The sequence below is a fragment of the Corvus brachyrhynchos genome, unplaced genomic scaffold, assembly GCF_000691975.1.
Source record: "Corvus brachyrhynchos isolate BGI_N302 unplaced genomic scaffold, ASM69197v1 scaffold11, whole genome shotgun sequence".
Lineage (NCBI taxonomy): Eukaryota > Metazoa > Chordata > Aves > Passeriformes > Corvidae > Corvus > Corvus brachyrhynchos.
The window spans coordinates 6,803,145-6,820,708 of NW_008236965.1; the positions used below are offsets into that span (position 1 = coordinate 6,803,145).

At 39.8% G+C, this 17,564-nt stretch overlaps 1 protein-coding gene across 6 annotated transcripts in view; it reads right to left on the reverse strand.

Moving 5' to 3' along the window:
- GLRA2 (glycine receptor alpha 2) overlaps positions 1-17,564 on the reverse strand; it is a 124,530-nt gene that overhangs the window by 11,645 nt on the left and 95,321 nt on the right. For 3 of the 6 annotated variants that reach the window (XM_017728484.1, XM_017728482.1, XM_017728485.1), the window contains exons 8-9: positions 17,181-17,330; positions 15,240-15,359 (exon numbers count right to left, since the gene is read on the reverse strand). In XM_017728484.1, coding sequence (XP_017583973.1) covers positions 15,240-15,359; positions 17,181-17,330 — 270 coding nt within the window. The remainder of the gene's footprint in view (positions 1-15,239; positions 15,360-17,180; positions 17,331-17,564) is intronic. The other 3 variants (XM_017728486.1, XM_008629275.2, XM_008629273.2) reach the window with 1 other exon arrangement.

Genomic DNA, 17,564 nt, shown 5'->3' on the forward strand with positions numbered 1-17,564 from the left:
TTCTGCCCAGACCAGACAAGATGAGGTGTTTGGTGACAGCCTAAGTACTGCTCAGTAGGATATCACACATGCTGTGCAGTTACAGTAGGTGGGCATTAAACTGATTTGTTGTCCTCTGAGCTAGAAATATGAATGGGGTCTTAGAAACCCTAATGTGAAACACAGGCAGGTTGATATCTACCCCTGGTCTTCTGTTTCCCTGTCTTCTTATTTCTGCAACTGTCTCTTCTCTTCTTAACTCCTTTTTAACTTTTTTCTCTATCACACATTTTGCCCCACTAATTCCCAGACCTGTTTTTGCCTACCTCCTCTTTGATGCTTTCATCCTCAGTCTTTTCCTTATATGTGGCCTATACCTTCTGCTTGCAAAATTCAGTTCCTTCCTTAAGTCCTATGTACTCTGGCCCTTTCTGCTCTTTGCAGCTAAATTATCTTCCTCCAAAGAAAAGGCAAGCCATAAAAGTAGAACTCCACCTTGCCAAGACCACCTTTAAACTGAGAGTTGTTTTTCTATTTTTTAAGAATAGCCAGGAAATAAGTTTTGTTTTCTTATCTTTTGTTTTTTTTTTCTAATTAAAACCTTCTGCTTTTGGGTATCCACTGAGTTGATAATTGCTCAAACGGAAATAAGTTTTGTTTTCTTTTCTTTTGTTTTTTTTTCTAATTAAAACCTTCTGATTTTGGGTATCCACTGAGTTGATAATTGCTCAAAGAGTTTCCCATACCATAAAGCATTTTGAAATATGATGCTCCTCATTTGATCTTCTGTTCATGACACACAACCTGTCCCATCACAGGCACAGAAAGCTGAAGATCACTGAGTGTGTGGGCCCATGTAACACAGCAATGTGACTGTGTTCTGACTGCCCAGAACGTGCAACATGAACCTTTTGGAGGCTTTGGAAAGTGATCACGAGTGCTGAAAAACCAGCAAATGGAATTTCATTTTTATTCTAGGTTTAAAGCTCAGAAAGAAAGAGTTGTTTGTGCATAGCACATGCTGTCCTAGTCTACTGAAAACTGAGTAATGTGGCAGTATATGCAAATAGTAATAGATTAAAGACTTGGCATGCTCTGGAATACTCCAATGACATGTCCAATCACAGCAGTACCATCTGCTTTTCCTTATATGTGCTAAATTTATAACACTGTGCTAATTTCTGTAAAAGTTTACTCACCAGATTCAGGAAATTATACTTAACAGACATGCAATATTTGGGTTTTGTGACTTACTGTTAGCAAGCAGTTAGTAAATGTCTCTTCAGTTACTCATCTTTATTCTTAGACAAAGGACTTTAGAAATCAATAACATTGATTATAATTCTTAACCCTGAAGGAATGGCAGTGATTTGCAATTCAAATGTTGATTCCCTAAGCTTTTGCTCATGCTCAAATTTTGACAGACCCAAAGGCAATCAGACTTTCACGTGCAGCTTTGACACCAGTAAAATACAAGAAGTCTGGTATTGTACAGCTAAATTAAAATTAACTCCTTCTGTTTGGAGTGGAATTTTTACCAGGTTTCTTAACTGTACCTTCTCTTCAGGCAGTGTTCAGTTTGGCCCAAGGAGACTGCACAATATTGGCAATATCCCCCTCATAATTGTTCACTGACACTCTGAGACACAGGAAAATAGAAAACAAGGCAAGGAAAGGCTCCCTTCAATGGCCATTTGGGGTTTCCACGAGCGTTCTGCCCTGTTTGCTTCACAGCTTTTTACTGCTGATACTGGAGTTCATTTAGAGTGTCTCTGCATGGTGCTGTGTTGAATGATTTCTTCCCACAGGATGAAAGGCTGAGTTATCCCTTCTTTGGGTCTGAAGGGAGCAGGTATTTCAAAGTGTGAGACCATTGAACCATCACCTGAGGGGACAGTGGTCTACAGGATATTTTAAATGTGTTTGACACATTTAAATAGATGGTTTCAGCTTGCCAATTTTGGAATGGGTCTTAAATAAATGTCACTATAAAGAATAAGGCAATTGGTTTTGGATGATTAGGAGAATCTGGCTCATATATCCAAGGTGTGACAATTCCAATCACATCTTCATTTCAATTTACAGGAAAGAAATAAACTAGGCTTCATTATTGCTCATACTGTGGGTGCTATATATTTGACATGATAATCTACAGTATTAGTCAGTAAATTGACTCACTGGACTGCCCTTGATCATATGCTCCATTTTCCACTCAGCAGGGCTCTCTCTAACAGCTATATATAACCAGGGAAGGAAAAAAAAGAGAAGGCTCTCTCTTAGATCATTATAAAATGATGTTGCGTTCAGTTTTCCTGTTGCTTCAAAGGTTATAAGTGATGTGATCTTTTCACCATCACAGATAATATATGGCTGCTGTTTGTCTGACTTGTCAGCTCCTCACACAGAAATCCAATACTTCCCTCTTGTCACATATTCATTTCAGAAATGTGTTCTCTTGCAGGCCTGAAATGAAATAGTCTCTGTATTCCTATCTGCCAGTTTTCAAGTCTCACCTTGTGTGGTCCCTCCTTGTCATACCACCGTTGTCACATTAGCAACCCATATAAGTACTTGCAGCAAACGTAAAATCTCCTGATTGTAATTAAAATTCTTCATACTTTTCTATTAAATAAAATAAATCATTATGCATCATAATTCATAGCTCTGCTCTTCTGCCACTGTTTTAAAATGTCTGATTACTGAGCTAATTGCTCAGGCAGGTTGTTTTTAGACTATATAATGCATTTATGGGTTATATATCTCTGTCAAAATAAGTATTGGATTAATCTTGGCTCCTCATCTGCATGTCGACAAATTGCTTCTTCAGTCCAGACAGAAGTTAAAGCCAGGGGCAGCCTCTAAAACAGGCTAAAGGGTGAAGTGCAACTAAAAAAGAATGAGGTCCAAGAGAAAAAAACCCGACACCTCAGTAGAAGATTGGCATGTGCTATAAATACAAACCTGTGTAGCTGTATTTCAGCAGCATATCTGCAGCTGTGTTTCTGCAGAAGGAAGGGGAACCAAACACTCTTAGGACAGAAAGAGCCTATCACTATTCCTGTCCAGAATGGTAAATAATTGTTCAGAGACTTTTTCACTCACCTTTGCTCCAGAAATACTTGCAAGTCAAAGAGAATTACAGGGTGTAAATCAGAAACAGTCAGCTATGGGTCAGCATATCCACAAAGAGATGTAATTCAGCTCACAGTCTCCCTGAGGAGCAACCCCTGACAAATCTCTCTTAAACTCACTCCTGATATATTTGGCATATTACAGAAGAATGTTTAACAGTACTGATTAATATTTTCAGCAACTGTAAATTGTCCAGTGTACTGCCTGGTGCTGGCTCTGCCAGCTGGCTCTCAAGGGCTCTTCTGGTCCTGTTCCCTGCCATCCTACAATTCTGTGCTTGTAGTTTGAAGAATAAAATAGAAATCAATAACCGCCCAGGCCAAACATCTTCCTCTAAATTGTAATGCTTTCAAAATGCAAAGAGGCTAAAGTCTAAGCCTCTTTGCTTCAAAGGTTTGAAAGCTGCCAGCAGAAAAGATCCCCAGATTCATATGGTACCAATTCCTAAGACAACTTTACTCTGAAATCAAAGGCAAGAGGGGATGACTTATGGTAAAAGAAAGGTCCAAATTTACATCCCACCATGTCATACTGATTACCCTTTGGGTACCCTTGTACCCCTGGGGTATAGTGTTTTTGGCTAAATACCTTTCTATCTCCCCTTAGATGAGTAAGACCTCACCCTGGGAGAACAGGGTTCTGGTTTCATAGCTGAAGGAGGAAAATATTTGACAGACTCACAAGAGTCAGGTGTGGCAGCAATGAATATACAGCAGTGACAGGAAAAAAAAGTGAGACTCTGAGAACACTGGCTGGGATGCCACATGCAATAAAAACATCACTGAGCTTGACATGGGGCTCAAAAAATATTCATTAAATAGCAGCTGTTAGATTCAAATACATCATCTGATAATAAAGATCCATTGTCATGATATAAGCCTGATATTCAACACCAGCTACACAAATACCCACAAGAGAACTCACCAAACAAAGAGGAAAGCAGTAATGGTACAGAGAAGTGTGACAAAAGCATCAGTTTCCATGCATCAAAAAGTAAAAGTTAAATAGATTATTTTTACAGCAAAATAACACGATATAAGCCACAAGGGAAAGTGAACAAAGATCAAAGAGCAAATAAGAGACAGGCAACATAAACAGGCATCCCCAGTATCTAGAAGTAAAAGAACAGCAGCATACAGCACCAGAGCATCTTAAAAGAGCTGTCATGTATTTGGGGAAAAACATCCTTTGTGCAAACTTGAAAAAAAGGAGTATTTACATTTAGGAAGCAAGACAACATTTTCTGTGCCTGAAAAAAGCTACCCTCTCTGGACTTTTTATTACTTTTTCTTCACACTCCTGTTTGGTCCCTATAAAAAAAGTATAGTTTGTGTCTCCATTGCATGAACATCCAGCACAGATAACAGTAAGGGCAGAATAATAAAAGACCAACCCATTAGCAAAAAACACAAAACTGACTCCACCAGAGCTCATGACAGACAAATCTAGGACATCTTCAAGGTAAGGAACAAAATGGCACTGCTCAAAGACATTTTAAAAGAGAACTGCAACAGCTAGATAATCAATTGCTTTCACATAAAATCTGAAGCCAAGGTGAAGATTTGGAACAGCAGCACTGACTTAGTGTTTAATGATTTTCTTTTTTAATGTTTTTAATTATGAGAGCAAATAATCTTGTTTTCCCCATTCCTTTTCCTTCTTTGCATGGGCTAAGGACCACCAGTCGCCCCCCAATCACCATCTGAGAAACCTGAAACAGCAGAATGAAATTGTCTTATTCTAAATCCCCAAATGTGCTGAATTTGTTCCTGCTCTTGTTTGTGTAATTGTACAAAGAGAAATACATCAGATAAGGAAAAAAACCTAGCACAACTACCTGCCCTCCTGTCTCTTTCAACACTGCCCTCCTTGCAGGCCCAGTCACTGAACCCAGGTTTACTTTGCTCATGACAAATACCCACTGAATGCTGCAAATATCCACTACAGTTTGCAAAACCATTAGTCATCCTGTTTGCTGTCATCAAATGCACAGCTTTGGTTATTTCTGGTTTTGAATTCACGTCACACAAGATCTTCCTCCACTTGCAATACCCTTTTCCCTCCCAGCGTTCACTCCTGTTGGCTCCAGTGGCCATACATACTCCTAGTGCCACAAGCACTGCAGACTTAATAAGAACAACTCATAGCAAGTTTTAGAAATGTATTTTAATAATTCATAAATAATCACATTGAACTGACTGCTCTATCCTAAACAGAAAAGGCTGCTCATCACAAAAATACCACCTCTGGTTTAGAGAGTCCTTGAGCTGCAAAGTCCTGCAGCCCAGGAGAATGCATCAAGGACACATTGCTGTCACACAGAGCTTCCTGTGCAAGGCAGAGCCCTGGCCCAATACAGGACAGCCTTCTTGGAGTTTGTAATCTCCAGATGGAGCTTCCCACAGCAAGGAGATGCGGCCAGTTGCTGAACAACTGCCTCATGAATTTCAAAGCTACGCTGGCTATTTAACTTAAAAGTCTGGATAATGACCCAAATAAATGTTCCTACCAAATCCCTGTGCTGTGCTTTATGACTATGATGCAGCATGTTTAGCTTGAAAAGGTGACAAGTCTGTTTTTCCTAAGATGTAAACCTGAAAATGAGAATCCAAATTCAATGTTATTGAATTTCCATAGGCATTACTAAAACAATTGTTTACAAGCATTTCAAAAAATAATCTGTAACAGAGATATATTTTATTTCTGATAGGAATCCAGTTTTATGGGGTCCATGACAAGAAATTAGACTGTTGCTAGGTAGAAAGGTAAAGCTGAAAACAAACGCTACATGAAAAACACATTGAGTAGGTTGAAAAACCAAAAAACAGATTTGCAAACTAGGACAAGCATCTAAGCTCATGCTTGGTAGGAAAGAGATGAGAAGTAATTAAAAAAAGAAGCTATATAGAACAATAATTTTGAAAGTAGAAGATAAATTTTAAAGAAACCTAATCCTCTTTAGTTTTGCCAGAGAATTTATGGCTAGAAATATTGGTGAGGCTACCTGGAGTGAGAAGCATGATACCCAAATGTAAGATGCTCAAAAGGAGAGCTAGAATTAACAAATTCAGGAAAGCTGAAGCCGAGGCATGGCAGAATATGCCAATATATGGGGAAACTGGCAATTACTATGTAGACAGACACAAAAGAAATCCAGAGACCTCTATGGGAAAATGCAATGTAAAGCTAGTGTAGGAAAAATAATATCTAAAACGAGTTATGCCTCCTCTGCTTTTTTGTCTTGGACACACACACACATACAGGTATGTGTTCCAAAACAAATGCCTTGGAGGTGTTTGTCCGTACCCCAAGTGGGACCTGTCTGATGGAAGATTAGCTGACATTATGGTCAAACAAGGAAATTGCAGTCAAATAGCTGCATAATTTGCCACTGTTCCTCTGGAAAGGATGGGGCAAGAGCTTGCAAATCTTGAAAGAAAGGCCATTGTCTTCTGCAAGAGTCACTGGAAAGTTATAAGTAAAACATATATAGTCGATTAGTAGGGCAGGAAAATTACTGAACAAGAGCACATAGCAATTTTCAGAAGACTTGGTTATGAACTCACTGGTGTATATGCACCCATTCTGGACACGCAGTGAAACACTTGCACCAGACAAATACACCTTAATTCATCTAACTAGGTATGTCACGGTGAAAAAAGAGCATTAGGACCTTGAAGTTCTTCCAGACAGAAGATATGAAGGACTGTAAAAGAGCATCCTGTGATGTACCAGTTCTCTCTATCTCACCAGCCTGTAGTGGCATCACACTTGATCAGACTTGCTAGAATTTCTGTTGCCTGTGAGGATCAGCACAGAAAAAAAGCCTGGAAGATGAAAATTCTGCTGATGGGGCAAATGAGTAGACTTGGTGTCTGACCCCACTGCAGAAGTCAAAAAGAAAGCTGGCATAAGCTAACAGACACAGATAGATAAATTTCATGGAAAGTTTGTGCTAGAGAGTGCCAAGGCTGCTACTTGCAGATGCCTGTAAGACTTTACACCCTGAAGAGGAAATGTGCAACCTTCTTTACTAGAATGGTGTGCAAGATCTCACATTTGTGCAACTCAGATAATCTCTAACAAACAAAGTTTGTGATCTCTATTCTAAAGTAGTTTCTCTTCTGACAGATGAAGATTACAGAGAACCTGAAAGCAAGTTTCTACCACCAGCAGGCTTGGGAAGGCTTAACAGAAAAATTAATGAGTCAGGCAGAGCACTTCCACATGCCTAGCAGAAAGGGTTATATTGGAAAACTACATGGAGAACCACTTGAAGAGAGTGAGGTGAAGCATGAAAACAAGGGTGTCATGTCTCCTAAGAGTCTTGTCATGTTATTGCAGAGAAAATAAAACCTTGGACCCTTGGTAAAAAACTTGCACTTAGGCAGGTAGATTATTTGTATGTACAAACACACACACAGTAACTGTATGAAAAATTACATATACAAGTCAGAAATTAAATTACTTTAAGAGCTATGTCCTTGCCAGAGAGAAGCTACAGGATCGATGCAGAAATTCACAGGTAGGATTCTGGACTTCTGGAACTTCATGTGTATTTGCAAACACTGCAGCCTTTTCTGACCTTTCCAATCTGCTTCTCTGGGAGCTAAAAACACTCTGACATACTCAGTATGCCAGATATATTCAACCAGCCACTGGAAAATGGAGCTTTTCAATAGTAAGTCCTTCTTGACATTGATCCAGCTCTAGCAAAGATGTATAGTGTGGGAAGAGCTATTAGGACAGCTCTGAGATACCATTGAGAGATTCTAATCACAGAGAGTGGAAGCGGGTAAATTCTTAGTGACTTATGGTTGGGCTTGGCATGGAGTTTTCAGGTGCTCCCAACTTTAAATAAGTCTTTGTGAGGACTCTGGCAAGAGTCAGTGTGGATGCTAGCAAGGGCTAGCAGAGGAATTTTCCTGTGAAATTTTTCTTTCTCATAAGAAAGCAGTTAGAGAAATCCAGCTTCCCACAGCTTCTCTGTGAAAGCTTTCGTTCTCATGCAAATTGGATGGACAACAGTTTGAGGGAATGTAAACCATTTCTGCACCTGCAGGTTGTTGTGAGAACAGTGGAATTGTTTTCAGTCTTGTGAGAATAATATTTGGAAATGGGTGTCTTACTGCTCAACCTATCACCTTCAGAGGTGGTGGGTCAATAGGCCAATCAGGTAATTCCTCTTTTGTGAACCATGCTATAAAAGGTATGGGTGATCAAACGAGGTCACTTCGGCCATATCATCTGGCCTGGATTCATGTGGTGATTTCGCTGTTCTGTGGGGATAACAGCAACAAGTCAGCAACAAGTTCTTGGAATATGTAGGGTTTCAAGGTGTAGCCCTAGCCCCCTCCTCATGTTATAGAAAAGAAAATCTCCTTCCTCACCTATCCATCTACTCCTAGTAACATGGAGTGCAAGATTAGTGTTATCCCCCTGCCCCCCCAAAATAAAACAAACAAAAAAAAACAAAACCCACAAAAAATACAAAAAAAACCCCCCAAAACCAAACAAATAATCAAAAGAATTAAAGTATCAGACCACAAGAGAAATACCCAACTACAAATTATTGTATTACAGTAAATATCATCTTTCTCCAGCAGTGGATCACGAGAAATAAACACATCTGATCGTTAAATCAAGCCACATGTGCCAGAATCAGGCTCTGAGTGATCAGTTTGCCATCAGAAAAGCTGTCAACTTGAACATGAATGACTATAAACAAGGCTGTTTTCCCTCAGGAAAAAAAAAAAGATGGAGAAATAAATGGCTTCAACATAACTTTTTTAAAAGTACTGTAAAAACTGGATTTTACTGGAACCCATGAAGTTTTTCAGGATTAGGAGAGAATGAGCTTTCAGCAGTCTAGTTAATACAATTTGGTTTTGAACAATGTCATTTGGACAACATCATTACAGAATGTTTCACAATTAATTACATTCAAATAGCAGCTTCTATCCCCTGTGGAGAACGGGATTAATTGGGTCAGATGTAAATATGCATTTCATGGATCCTACTGAACACTTGCCCATCTCACCAATTTACCATGTAATTTGATACAACTGGTGTAGTATGCTCTGGAGATCCACAGGGTGAGCACGGCTGCTAGTGAGGGTAGGAATACACAGATACAGAGTGCTGGCATTCTCAGCCTGCATTATGCTTGGCTCTAACTGCTCGACCCCTTCACTCTCTTGTAGAAATAACACTGAAATACTTCGCTGTTGAAAATGAGGCTCGGGACAGAACTAGAACTGATATGAAGCATCACGACAGACCCCCAGCAACGATGGATCAGAAACTGTTCTCCTGCTGGTGTCTTCACTTCCTTCATTGGAAAGAGGACTTGGCCATCACAGCAGCCTGAGATCAAGGCCTAGGTCCTGACTCTGGGCACGGAAAGAGTAAAGGTGAGCTACCTACAATGAAAGAACGTAGGAACCAATTTGGGGCAAAGTTGTCTCTTGTGCTGCCTAAGCCTGTATCTCGGGACTATGATGGCTTTTCGCTCTCTTTCTGGAGTCTTGGGTAGGGGCGACTTAGGTTAAACATACTCCTTCTGAAGTCTACTTTCTTTATTTTTTTTATCATTAACACATATTTGACAATTTTTTCACTGTTTTGGGGTTTTTTTTTCCATTAAATGAGGTGGGCCAGAACACACCCAATGAAAGAATCACCATCTTCTAAAATTATCTGGAAAACAAAAGCTGGTGCCTGTGGCAGATCGTTCTTGAAAAGCTACTTCTTGTTGCTTTAAAGCTGCAGAAATAAGAACACCATATCCTGTCTCTTTCTAACTTCCTCTGCCCTATTTTCAGTTTGCACTCTCCCCTAGGTATAATAAGAAATAAGACATTTGCACCCAGCTGGAGAGTACCTTTCATGAGCTGGAAAACTGCAGCGTTCCTTTTTGGCATGTCTCCTGCTGTTCATGAGTAACTACCAGGACAAACTCACTCGAGTGAAGTGCAAACTTCAGTCCCTAAGGCTTGTCAGTTCAGGGCTGATCCTTTTAGCCATGGCATGCTGGGTAGGTACAAGAGAGGACTCAGAGTTTCTAAAGCAAAGTTCCGCTACTGAGCAAACAAGAAAAAACTTTATCCAGTACTCCATCTGACTTTTCCAGTCTACCTGTCCCAGGTGACACAGCACACAGTCACTCCATCACCCCAGACTGGAAATACTGTAATAGTGATGTTCTGTAGTTTATGTCCTGTTCCTATCTTATTTAACCTTAAGGAATAATTTGCTTAAGTATTTGTAAGCTGGCCAACATGAGTCATTATACTGTAACATGTCCTGCTTGCTGCTTTGGTGCCATGCCTGGTCCCTACAGTTTGAATATCTGTCCTCTGTCCCACAGAGTACTCATTGTTGTACCACTGATCAGTTCAGTGGGTATAAAGAGTCATCATTCTGCAGCCTTACCCACTCCCCACCAGTTATCCACTTCTCCGGTTTCCACCCTTTCTAGACTGGGCATGGTTTCCCTATCATCAATTTCTGTGTGTTTCTTTTGTTTGTTTGTTTGTTTGTTTGTTTGTTGTGGTTTCTTTTTGGTTTGGTTTGATGCTGTTTGTTCAGGGTTTTTTTCCCCCAGAAATTCCAAGTTTTTTCTCCTGATTTTGCTCTCCTGGTTTTTCTCCTACTCTGGTACCTGGATTCCATTACTCCAGCTTGTGCACTGGCACTCTACCCACTTCAATTATTGTTTAGATATCTGGGATTTGATAGGTGGAGGTCTTTCTCAGGAACTCATGTGACATGTTCCATAAATTAGTCTCCCTTTTAATACAGAATGTTTAAGGGTATTTATTTGGCTTTCAGAATTCTCTCCCTTGAAATGAAACTACCCTTTTTCTCTTCTGTTTCTTGGTTTGGGGTGAAAAATCCACCCCACATAGTCCATCATCTTTTTGTGTCTGAGGCAGTAAATCACATAAAATACAGATATTTGTTTAGAATTTTTAACCTTCCCTCCTCCAATAAGGGAGGGAAAAGCTTTCATTTCACTTTCAATTACACTTGTAAACAGAACACTAGAAAACCCATTTTTTCTCTTCCCCTGTTTCTCTGTCTGTGTTTGCTTTTCATTGAAAAATCTACATTTCCAGTAAGATTAGTTGCTCCATCTGGTCAGACTGCCCTTATTAGAATTTTTTGATCCACTGCTTGGATACCACCTCCATGGCTGAACTGCTTTTCTTTCTACAGGTTGCTCTTTCTTTGGGTACTCCTGTCTCTAGACTTGTGCCTAGAGCTAGACTAAGGATTTATATAATGATAATTTTCAAATTTGAGATGATGCTTTTGTTTAAATGTTTAAAGTAAATGTGGTATGTCCATTTTATAAAAAATACACATATTTATACTGATATTGACTAGGGCCATTCCTAGCCTATTCATGCTCACAATAAAAAGACAGACAAGGACATTCAGATGAAGCCACAAAGTGACATGGCAACATGATGCAATGAATTGTGTCTATTTTTTAACTACAGCTAAATATTCATTTCAGTTGTATGTGGGACTATAACTTCAAGCTAAATGATCGTTTTAGTGTATTTATCTCCTATTGGCTTTTTTCTGCACAGTTACATTAAAGTGCTAATGCAATTGCCCTGGAGAAATAAAAGTAACCACAGTATCTTTAGGGTGCTTATCTACAGCAGAAACTACATGCTCTTTAATCTGTTAAGTAAGCAAGACAAGAGAGAGAGAGAAAAAGCCATTCAGACTCGGATTCCTGTTTTTCACAATGAAACTCGTGTTTGAGCTCGCTCAGTGAGTTCCAAAAATAGCTAGGCAAAAGGGCTTTCCTTGAGCACTTCCATTATTCACATGATGCGGCACCTTACATAACGCGGAGCGTACACATCCTCCCGCCGAATGATGCGCACACGGATGATAGCAGGCAAACATTCCCACCAGGGACAGTAGTGCCAAGTGCTTTAAAGGCAAAGTCATGCTGGAGGCACTGATTTTTTTTCAATGGGCAAGTCTAGAAAATCTTAGAAAATTATTTGAGGGATCTGATGGAGGGATTTCAGTATGATTAAAATGATAGAGATGGCCTATTAAAGCTGGTGCTACTCAATGCATACCTCTTCTCCTTTTGAAAGATAGAAATACTGTATTATCTCAGTAACATTGTTTTTGCATTTGTGGTACTTGCTTCACCACTGGCAGCTCCATCCAAAGGCCAGCAATTCTCTGCAACATTCGACCAGGTGCTTCTAGCTTTGCTTAGAGGAGTTACCCTTTGCTTCTGTAATCACTTAGTCCCAGTCCCAGCTCTTTCATTTGAAAACACCATTTGTGCCTCCCTTTGCTAATCTGCATGCATGTGAACCCCCTTGGCTGCAGCATTGTTGTTTGTATTGCTCTGTGTTCCCTGCACATGGGATTATATCTGTCACATCTTCCAGCTGCATAATTTTTCATTCAAGATATAAAGTATTGCTTTTAACACTAACAGTCCCAACTTAACCCCCAGTCTTGGTCACAGTGGTAACCAGCACACATAAAATTTAGGAAGTCATCTTTGAGATGATGATATGAATACTAGTGTACCACAACTTATTTTGATTACTGATCATATAATATAATAATTACTGTTTTCAAAAAGGAATGATTGAACTGTGTAAACAGTTCTGCTTCCCTGGAAGCCCATCATTTTGAAAACTAAGAAATCACATTTGGTTATTAAAAATCGTATTTTAAAAAGAAGTTAATTTCTTCCAAGTGATCTGGCACCATGAAAATTCAGATTTTAATATAATGAAACTTCACTACGTCCTCAGTACCGTTAGACTCATGGCTTCTGCAGCCTGTAATCTCTCTGTGTATCATGATATACAAGAAATAGGCAACCATTTCTTTCAGCAATCGAGTATGGCTACTGATGGGTGTATTTAACTTGAACAGAAAGACTACATGAACCTTTAGGACAAACTTTGAATGCTTCCTCCAAGAGAAACTGCATGGGGAAGACAGACAGGGTGAATAACCTGAGGATATAGGGATTTAGTCTGTGTGGAAGATGCCAAAAGGTAAAGAAATCTTTTCAAATGGTTCATCTGCACTACAATTTCTGGATGTTTCACAATACAACCCAGATTTTTCCTAGAAAAACATTAAGAATTTGATCTTTGACTTAAGAGATTTGATGGTCTCTTAAGATATATGCTTTCATGCAATGGTCTGAGGGTTGCAGCCCTAAGAAGAACAATCCCAGCACAAGCAATAACAAAAGAAGTGCCAGAGATACAGGCTTACAAAACTGAGAGCAGGTATTTTCTTGTTTTGTAAATCAAGTTGCAAATCCAGGAATCATGGCCAGGTGTGATTTAGCACCTTTTTTCTCTCCCTAGATTAGCACTAAGTGATGCAGAATAGATATTCAACCAGACTCTTACACTGTCTTCTCTTGACTGTGACTTACATGTGCATTCAACATAAGCTTTGATTCAGTGAGTAATACCTCAGCAAGTCAAGTTCCCTGCTTGTGAGGCTCTTTCTGGCACCACAGCCTCTATTCCTATGTTCTCTTCTGCACATAAACATCCTTCTCTTGAGCAGAAGAGGACCAAGTTGCAACCATGGCAGCATTGCTCCAGAAACCTCTGCCTTGCTACATCTCCTCTGTTGACCTCTCAAGTGTGCGTCACTTATGTGATGGGCGTTCTCCAGGGGAAAACAATGCCGGAGCAGCTCCAGCTCTTAGGGCTCTGCAGCAAAAGCACTGCAGCGACACGGCCCCTCTGTGTACTGCCCTGGCTGTCTGTGTAATACACAATATTCAAAAGGAAAAGAGAGGTTTCGGCAAGCTTCCCTAAAGGAGAGAATAACCACAACTGACACAAACTTTAGCTGGACTACCAGCACTTTGTGACTGGTGAGACATGCAGCACTGAGTACTTACTTTGACTGCTTTTGTAGTGTTATGGCATCAGCTTTTCTGTGGCAGCATACTAATACTGGTAATATCTCCTAGAGAGACCCTGATTTTTTTCTTTTTATATTCAGTTTGGTATATGTGCAAATATGATTATTTCTACAATAGAAAGTACCCAGAAATTAAGGCTCTCTTCTACTGCTTGCTATTGTAGCTCTGACTGTGAATGATTTATCGTATTGTGAACACTCTATATTAATTTTGCTGTGTAAGATGAACTGTGGGTTTTGCTTTGATTTTGGAAGCTACTAATTCCCTTTACAATATATAAAATTCACTGAAATCATCTGCATCTTGTAATCACATGACTTTACAGAGCTTGATCAAAGTTAGAGGCCCTTTACAGCTCAAAAGTGACTCAGACAATGTTTTTGTTCTGGGAAATCAAGTCGTGAAAGATTAAAATCCCAGTCCCATTTTATTTAAATGAACACATTTCATTCCTCAGCCACTAGTAGCAAGCAATGACCTGCACGCTAAGCTCGTTTTTTTTCTCCGTCATTGACTTTATTACCTCCACAGCTCACCCATAATCTGGATCTATCAGCTGCTATCTTATTGCTTCTGATCTGCTACATGTTACACTGTGTAAAAGATTTCAGCCTCATGGCTCGTCTCCAAGCAAATAAAAAGAAATCAGTGAAATACTTTTTTCATTCATAGCTATTCATACTCCACTAAGCAGGGTTCAGGACATCATGACGAGGAGGGCTGCAGGTTGACAGTTCAGGAATAAATACCACACCAATAAAAATGCATTTTTTTTATACATACCAAATTCTGTTGGAATACGCTCATCTGAAAGATGACACAATGTGGGATTTACTGCCTCAAGGTGTTTCCTATGGCCCTGTCCCCCCACCCCATTCACTCTATCTTTACACAGGACCAAGCTATTGAATATCCATGCACTTTCCTCAAGAGGTTTGGAATAGGGGTGGCATAGCCCAGACACAGCAAAAAGCAAGCATAAGGATGGGCCATAAGAATGTACATGAAACTGCTGTTCATGCTGGGGACAGTACTGTGTATTTTGTGGGGGCATTTAGCAAAGAGAATGCAAGAGACTGCTAGTGATGCCATCAAAATGATCCATTTTGCTGATTTATGACATCGTTGCACATACTAAAACTCTCTTGCTTTCTCTTTCTCACTACAGTTTTACCCTCAAACTTGAATTGCCGATCTGATTCACTGTCCCGTAAGCTGATGACTCTTTGCTCCGCAAGCCATTCATGCGCCGCATGGACTCAACGCTCTCATTCCCAACAGTCATAGTCTGTGCCTGTCCCCAGAGTGTCAGCATAGATAGCAGCAGCAAGAATGGGAATACCACAGCAGCAACGTGACGACACACACACACACACACACAACAGGCAAAGAGAAGAATGGCTTGGTTAGAGAAGACCATCATGCAAAACAGTGAGAATCACTTCCAAGGCAAAATAAACTGAGAAAATCGTGAGAGACAAAATCAAGTAGAGATGCAGAAAATACCTCCTAAAGAAACTGCCTTAGTAACATTGCTCCCTATTTTGAAATTCATGCAACCAGATTCATAGGGAAAAAGCAACCCTATGCAAATGAACAAGTGTCTCTTACTTGGCTGCATATTTCCTTGTATTTAATTAGGTCGTTACCTATTTTGCAAAGAATCCATGCACCACCTGGCTTAGGATAAGCACAAGTCTTCTGATGATTTGGTTTTAAATAACTTTCTTTTAATAGCCACCAAAATAATAGTTTTCGAAGCAGATTAAGGACCACTTCCATGGACCAAAATCTCATAAGCTTGAGTAATGTCACTAGATACTGTTACTTACCAAGGATGGCTTCTTACCTACTTGTTCACCTCTAAAAAAGACCTTGCATCCAAAAATGAAATTACAGATGCCATACAGAAGCTTCTGCTGCTGCCATGCTGGGTTTGAAAACAAAGGCTTCCAGTGGCAGTGCATGTGGTCTGTGTGCCTGTAAACAGGCAGGCATCTCTCCTTTCTCCTGTAATCTAATCTTCATTGGAATCTCAATTCATCTGATAATAATATCAAACTAGAGAACAGCAATGGATTGCTTCCCAGAGCATCCATCAAGTATTACATTAGCTACCGAACATTTATTAGACAGACCTGTCAAAACACAAATGCCCTGTGCCAGTGTTGTCATCCCTCTTGTAAAGGAAACCATTATTTGTAGCTTGAAGCACTCGTGCAGCTCAAGCAAATATTTACTTCACCTAGCAAATGTATATGTACAGTTTACAGTTCCCACATTCCCTAGATGTGGGAATGATCATGACTGGACTAAAACTCAATTTAATATCTACTCTTGTCTTCCCATTAACTGAAAAAAAAAAAAAAATCCAGGAGAGATGGACAGATGGACAGACTTCTTAAAATTATTTCTAGACTGACATCTAGGTTACAAGCAATCCCCTCTTCTACATTTCAGTCATTGGCATAAAATTATGTGAAAATGACACTCACAGATATGTCTTTTGCTAAAATTTTGAAGTTTACATCAGTGGCAATCTGTGAAATGATAGATTCCAGAGAGGAAACCCTCCTAATCCTTTTCCTTTTTTAAAATGGCTGTGTTTCCTGGTTTCAGCTGGGAAAGACACCAGTTGCTGGTGGTCTAAAAGCAAGGGCAGAACTGCCAATCATTGCAATTGGCTATCCTAGGGAATCTCCCATGTTAGCATAGCTAGCTGAGGCAGCACTAGAAAAGACAGGCATGTTCTGATGACAGCACATCTGGATAATACTGTTCCTCTATCTATGTCATTGCACCCAACAGTTCCTTATCCACTGGTGGTTCCACATAGCAGCACAGTATTTGTAGAGGTCCAGCTGCCTCAGCAATTGCACAAAGAGAAGAAAATTCTTGGAATTGGTGACCAATTACTGATGTTCAATAACTTCATGAACTGCAAATAAACCCAGAAGCCAATTATCAGATCTTTATCAAGGAGCAAATCACTCAAAAGGAAACTTTAGAATGAGACTCTCCTGCAAGGGCAAGAAGAAATGAGGCAAGTAATCAACTGCACATGAGCAGGGCTGTCAGGGCAGACCCAGTCACCCCAGGTAAAGAGCAGTTGTACCTTGTTTTGTCTTCTTTGTCTTCTTCGAAGCCTCAGAAATTCTTTGTGCTGCCGTGATACAAAGTTGACTGCTGCATATTCCAGCAAAGCAGCAAAGACAAACAGAAGACACACTGCCATCCAAATGTCAATAGCTTTTACATAGGAGACCTAGAAAGAAATAGGACACAGCATGTTATATCTCAAACTACTTCATTAGCTGAAGATATCGATGCAAAAAAACAAACACATTTTTGCACAGCATGAGTTCCATGAGGTGGTGTTTTTCTTGTTCTGTGTTTTGATTTGTTAATTTATTGGTTGATAACAAATACATAATTTAACTATTAATGAAAACTAATGTCCACAAGGAATGCACAAATGAGCTACTGCCTTTAGGGAAAG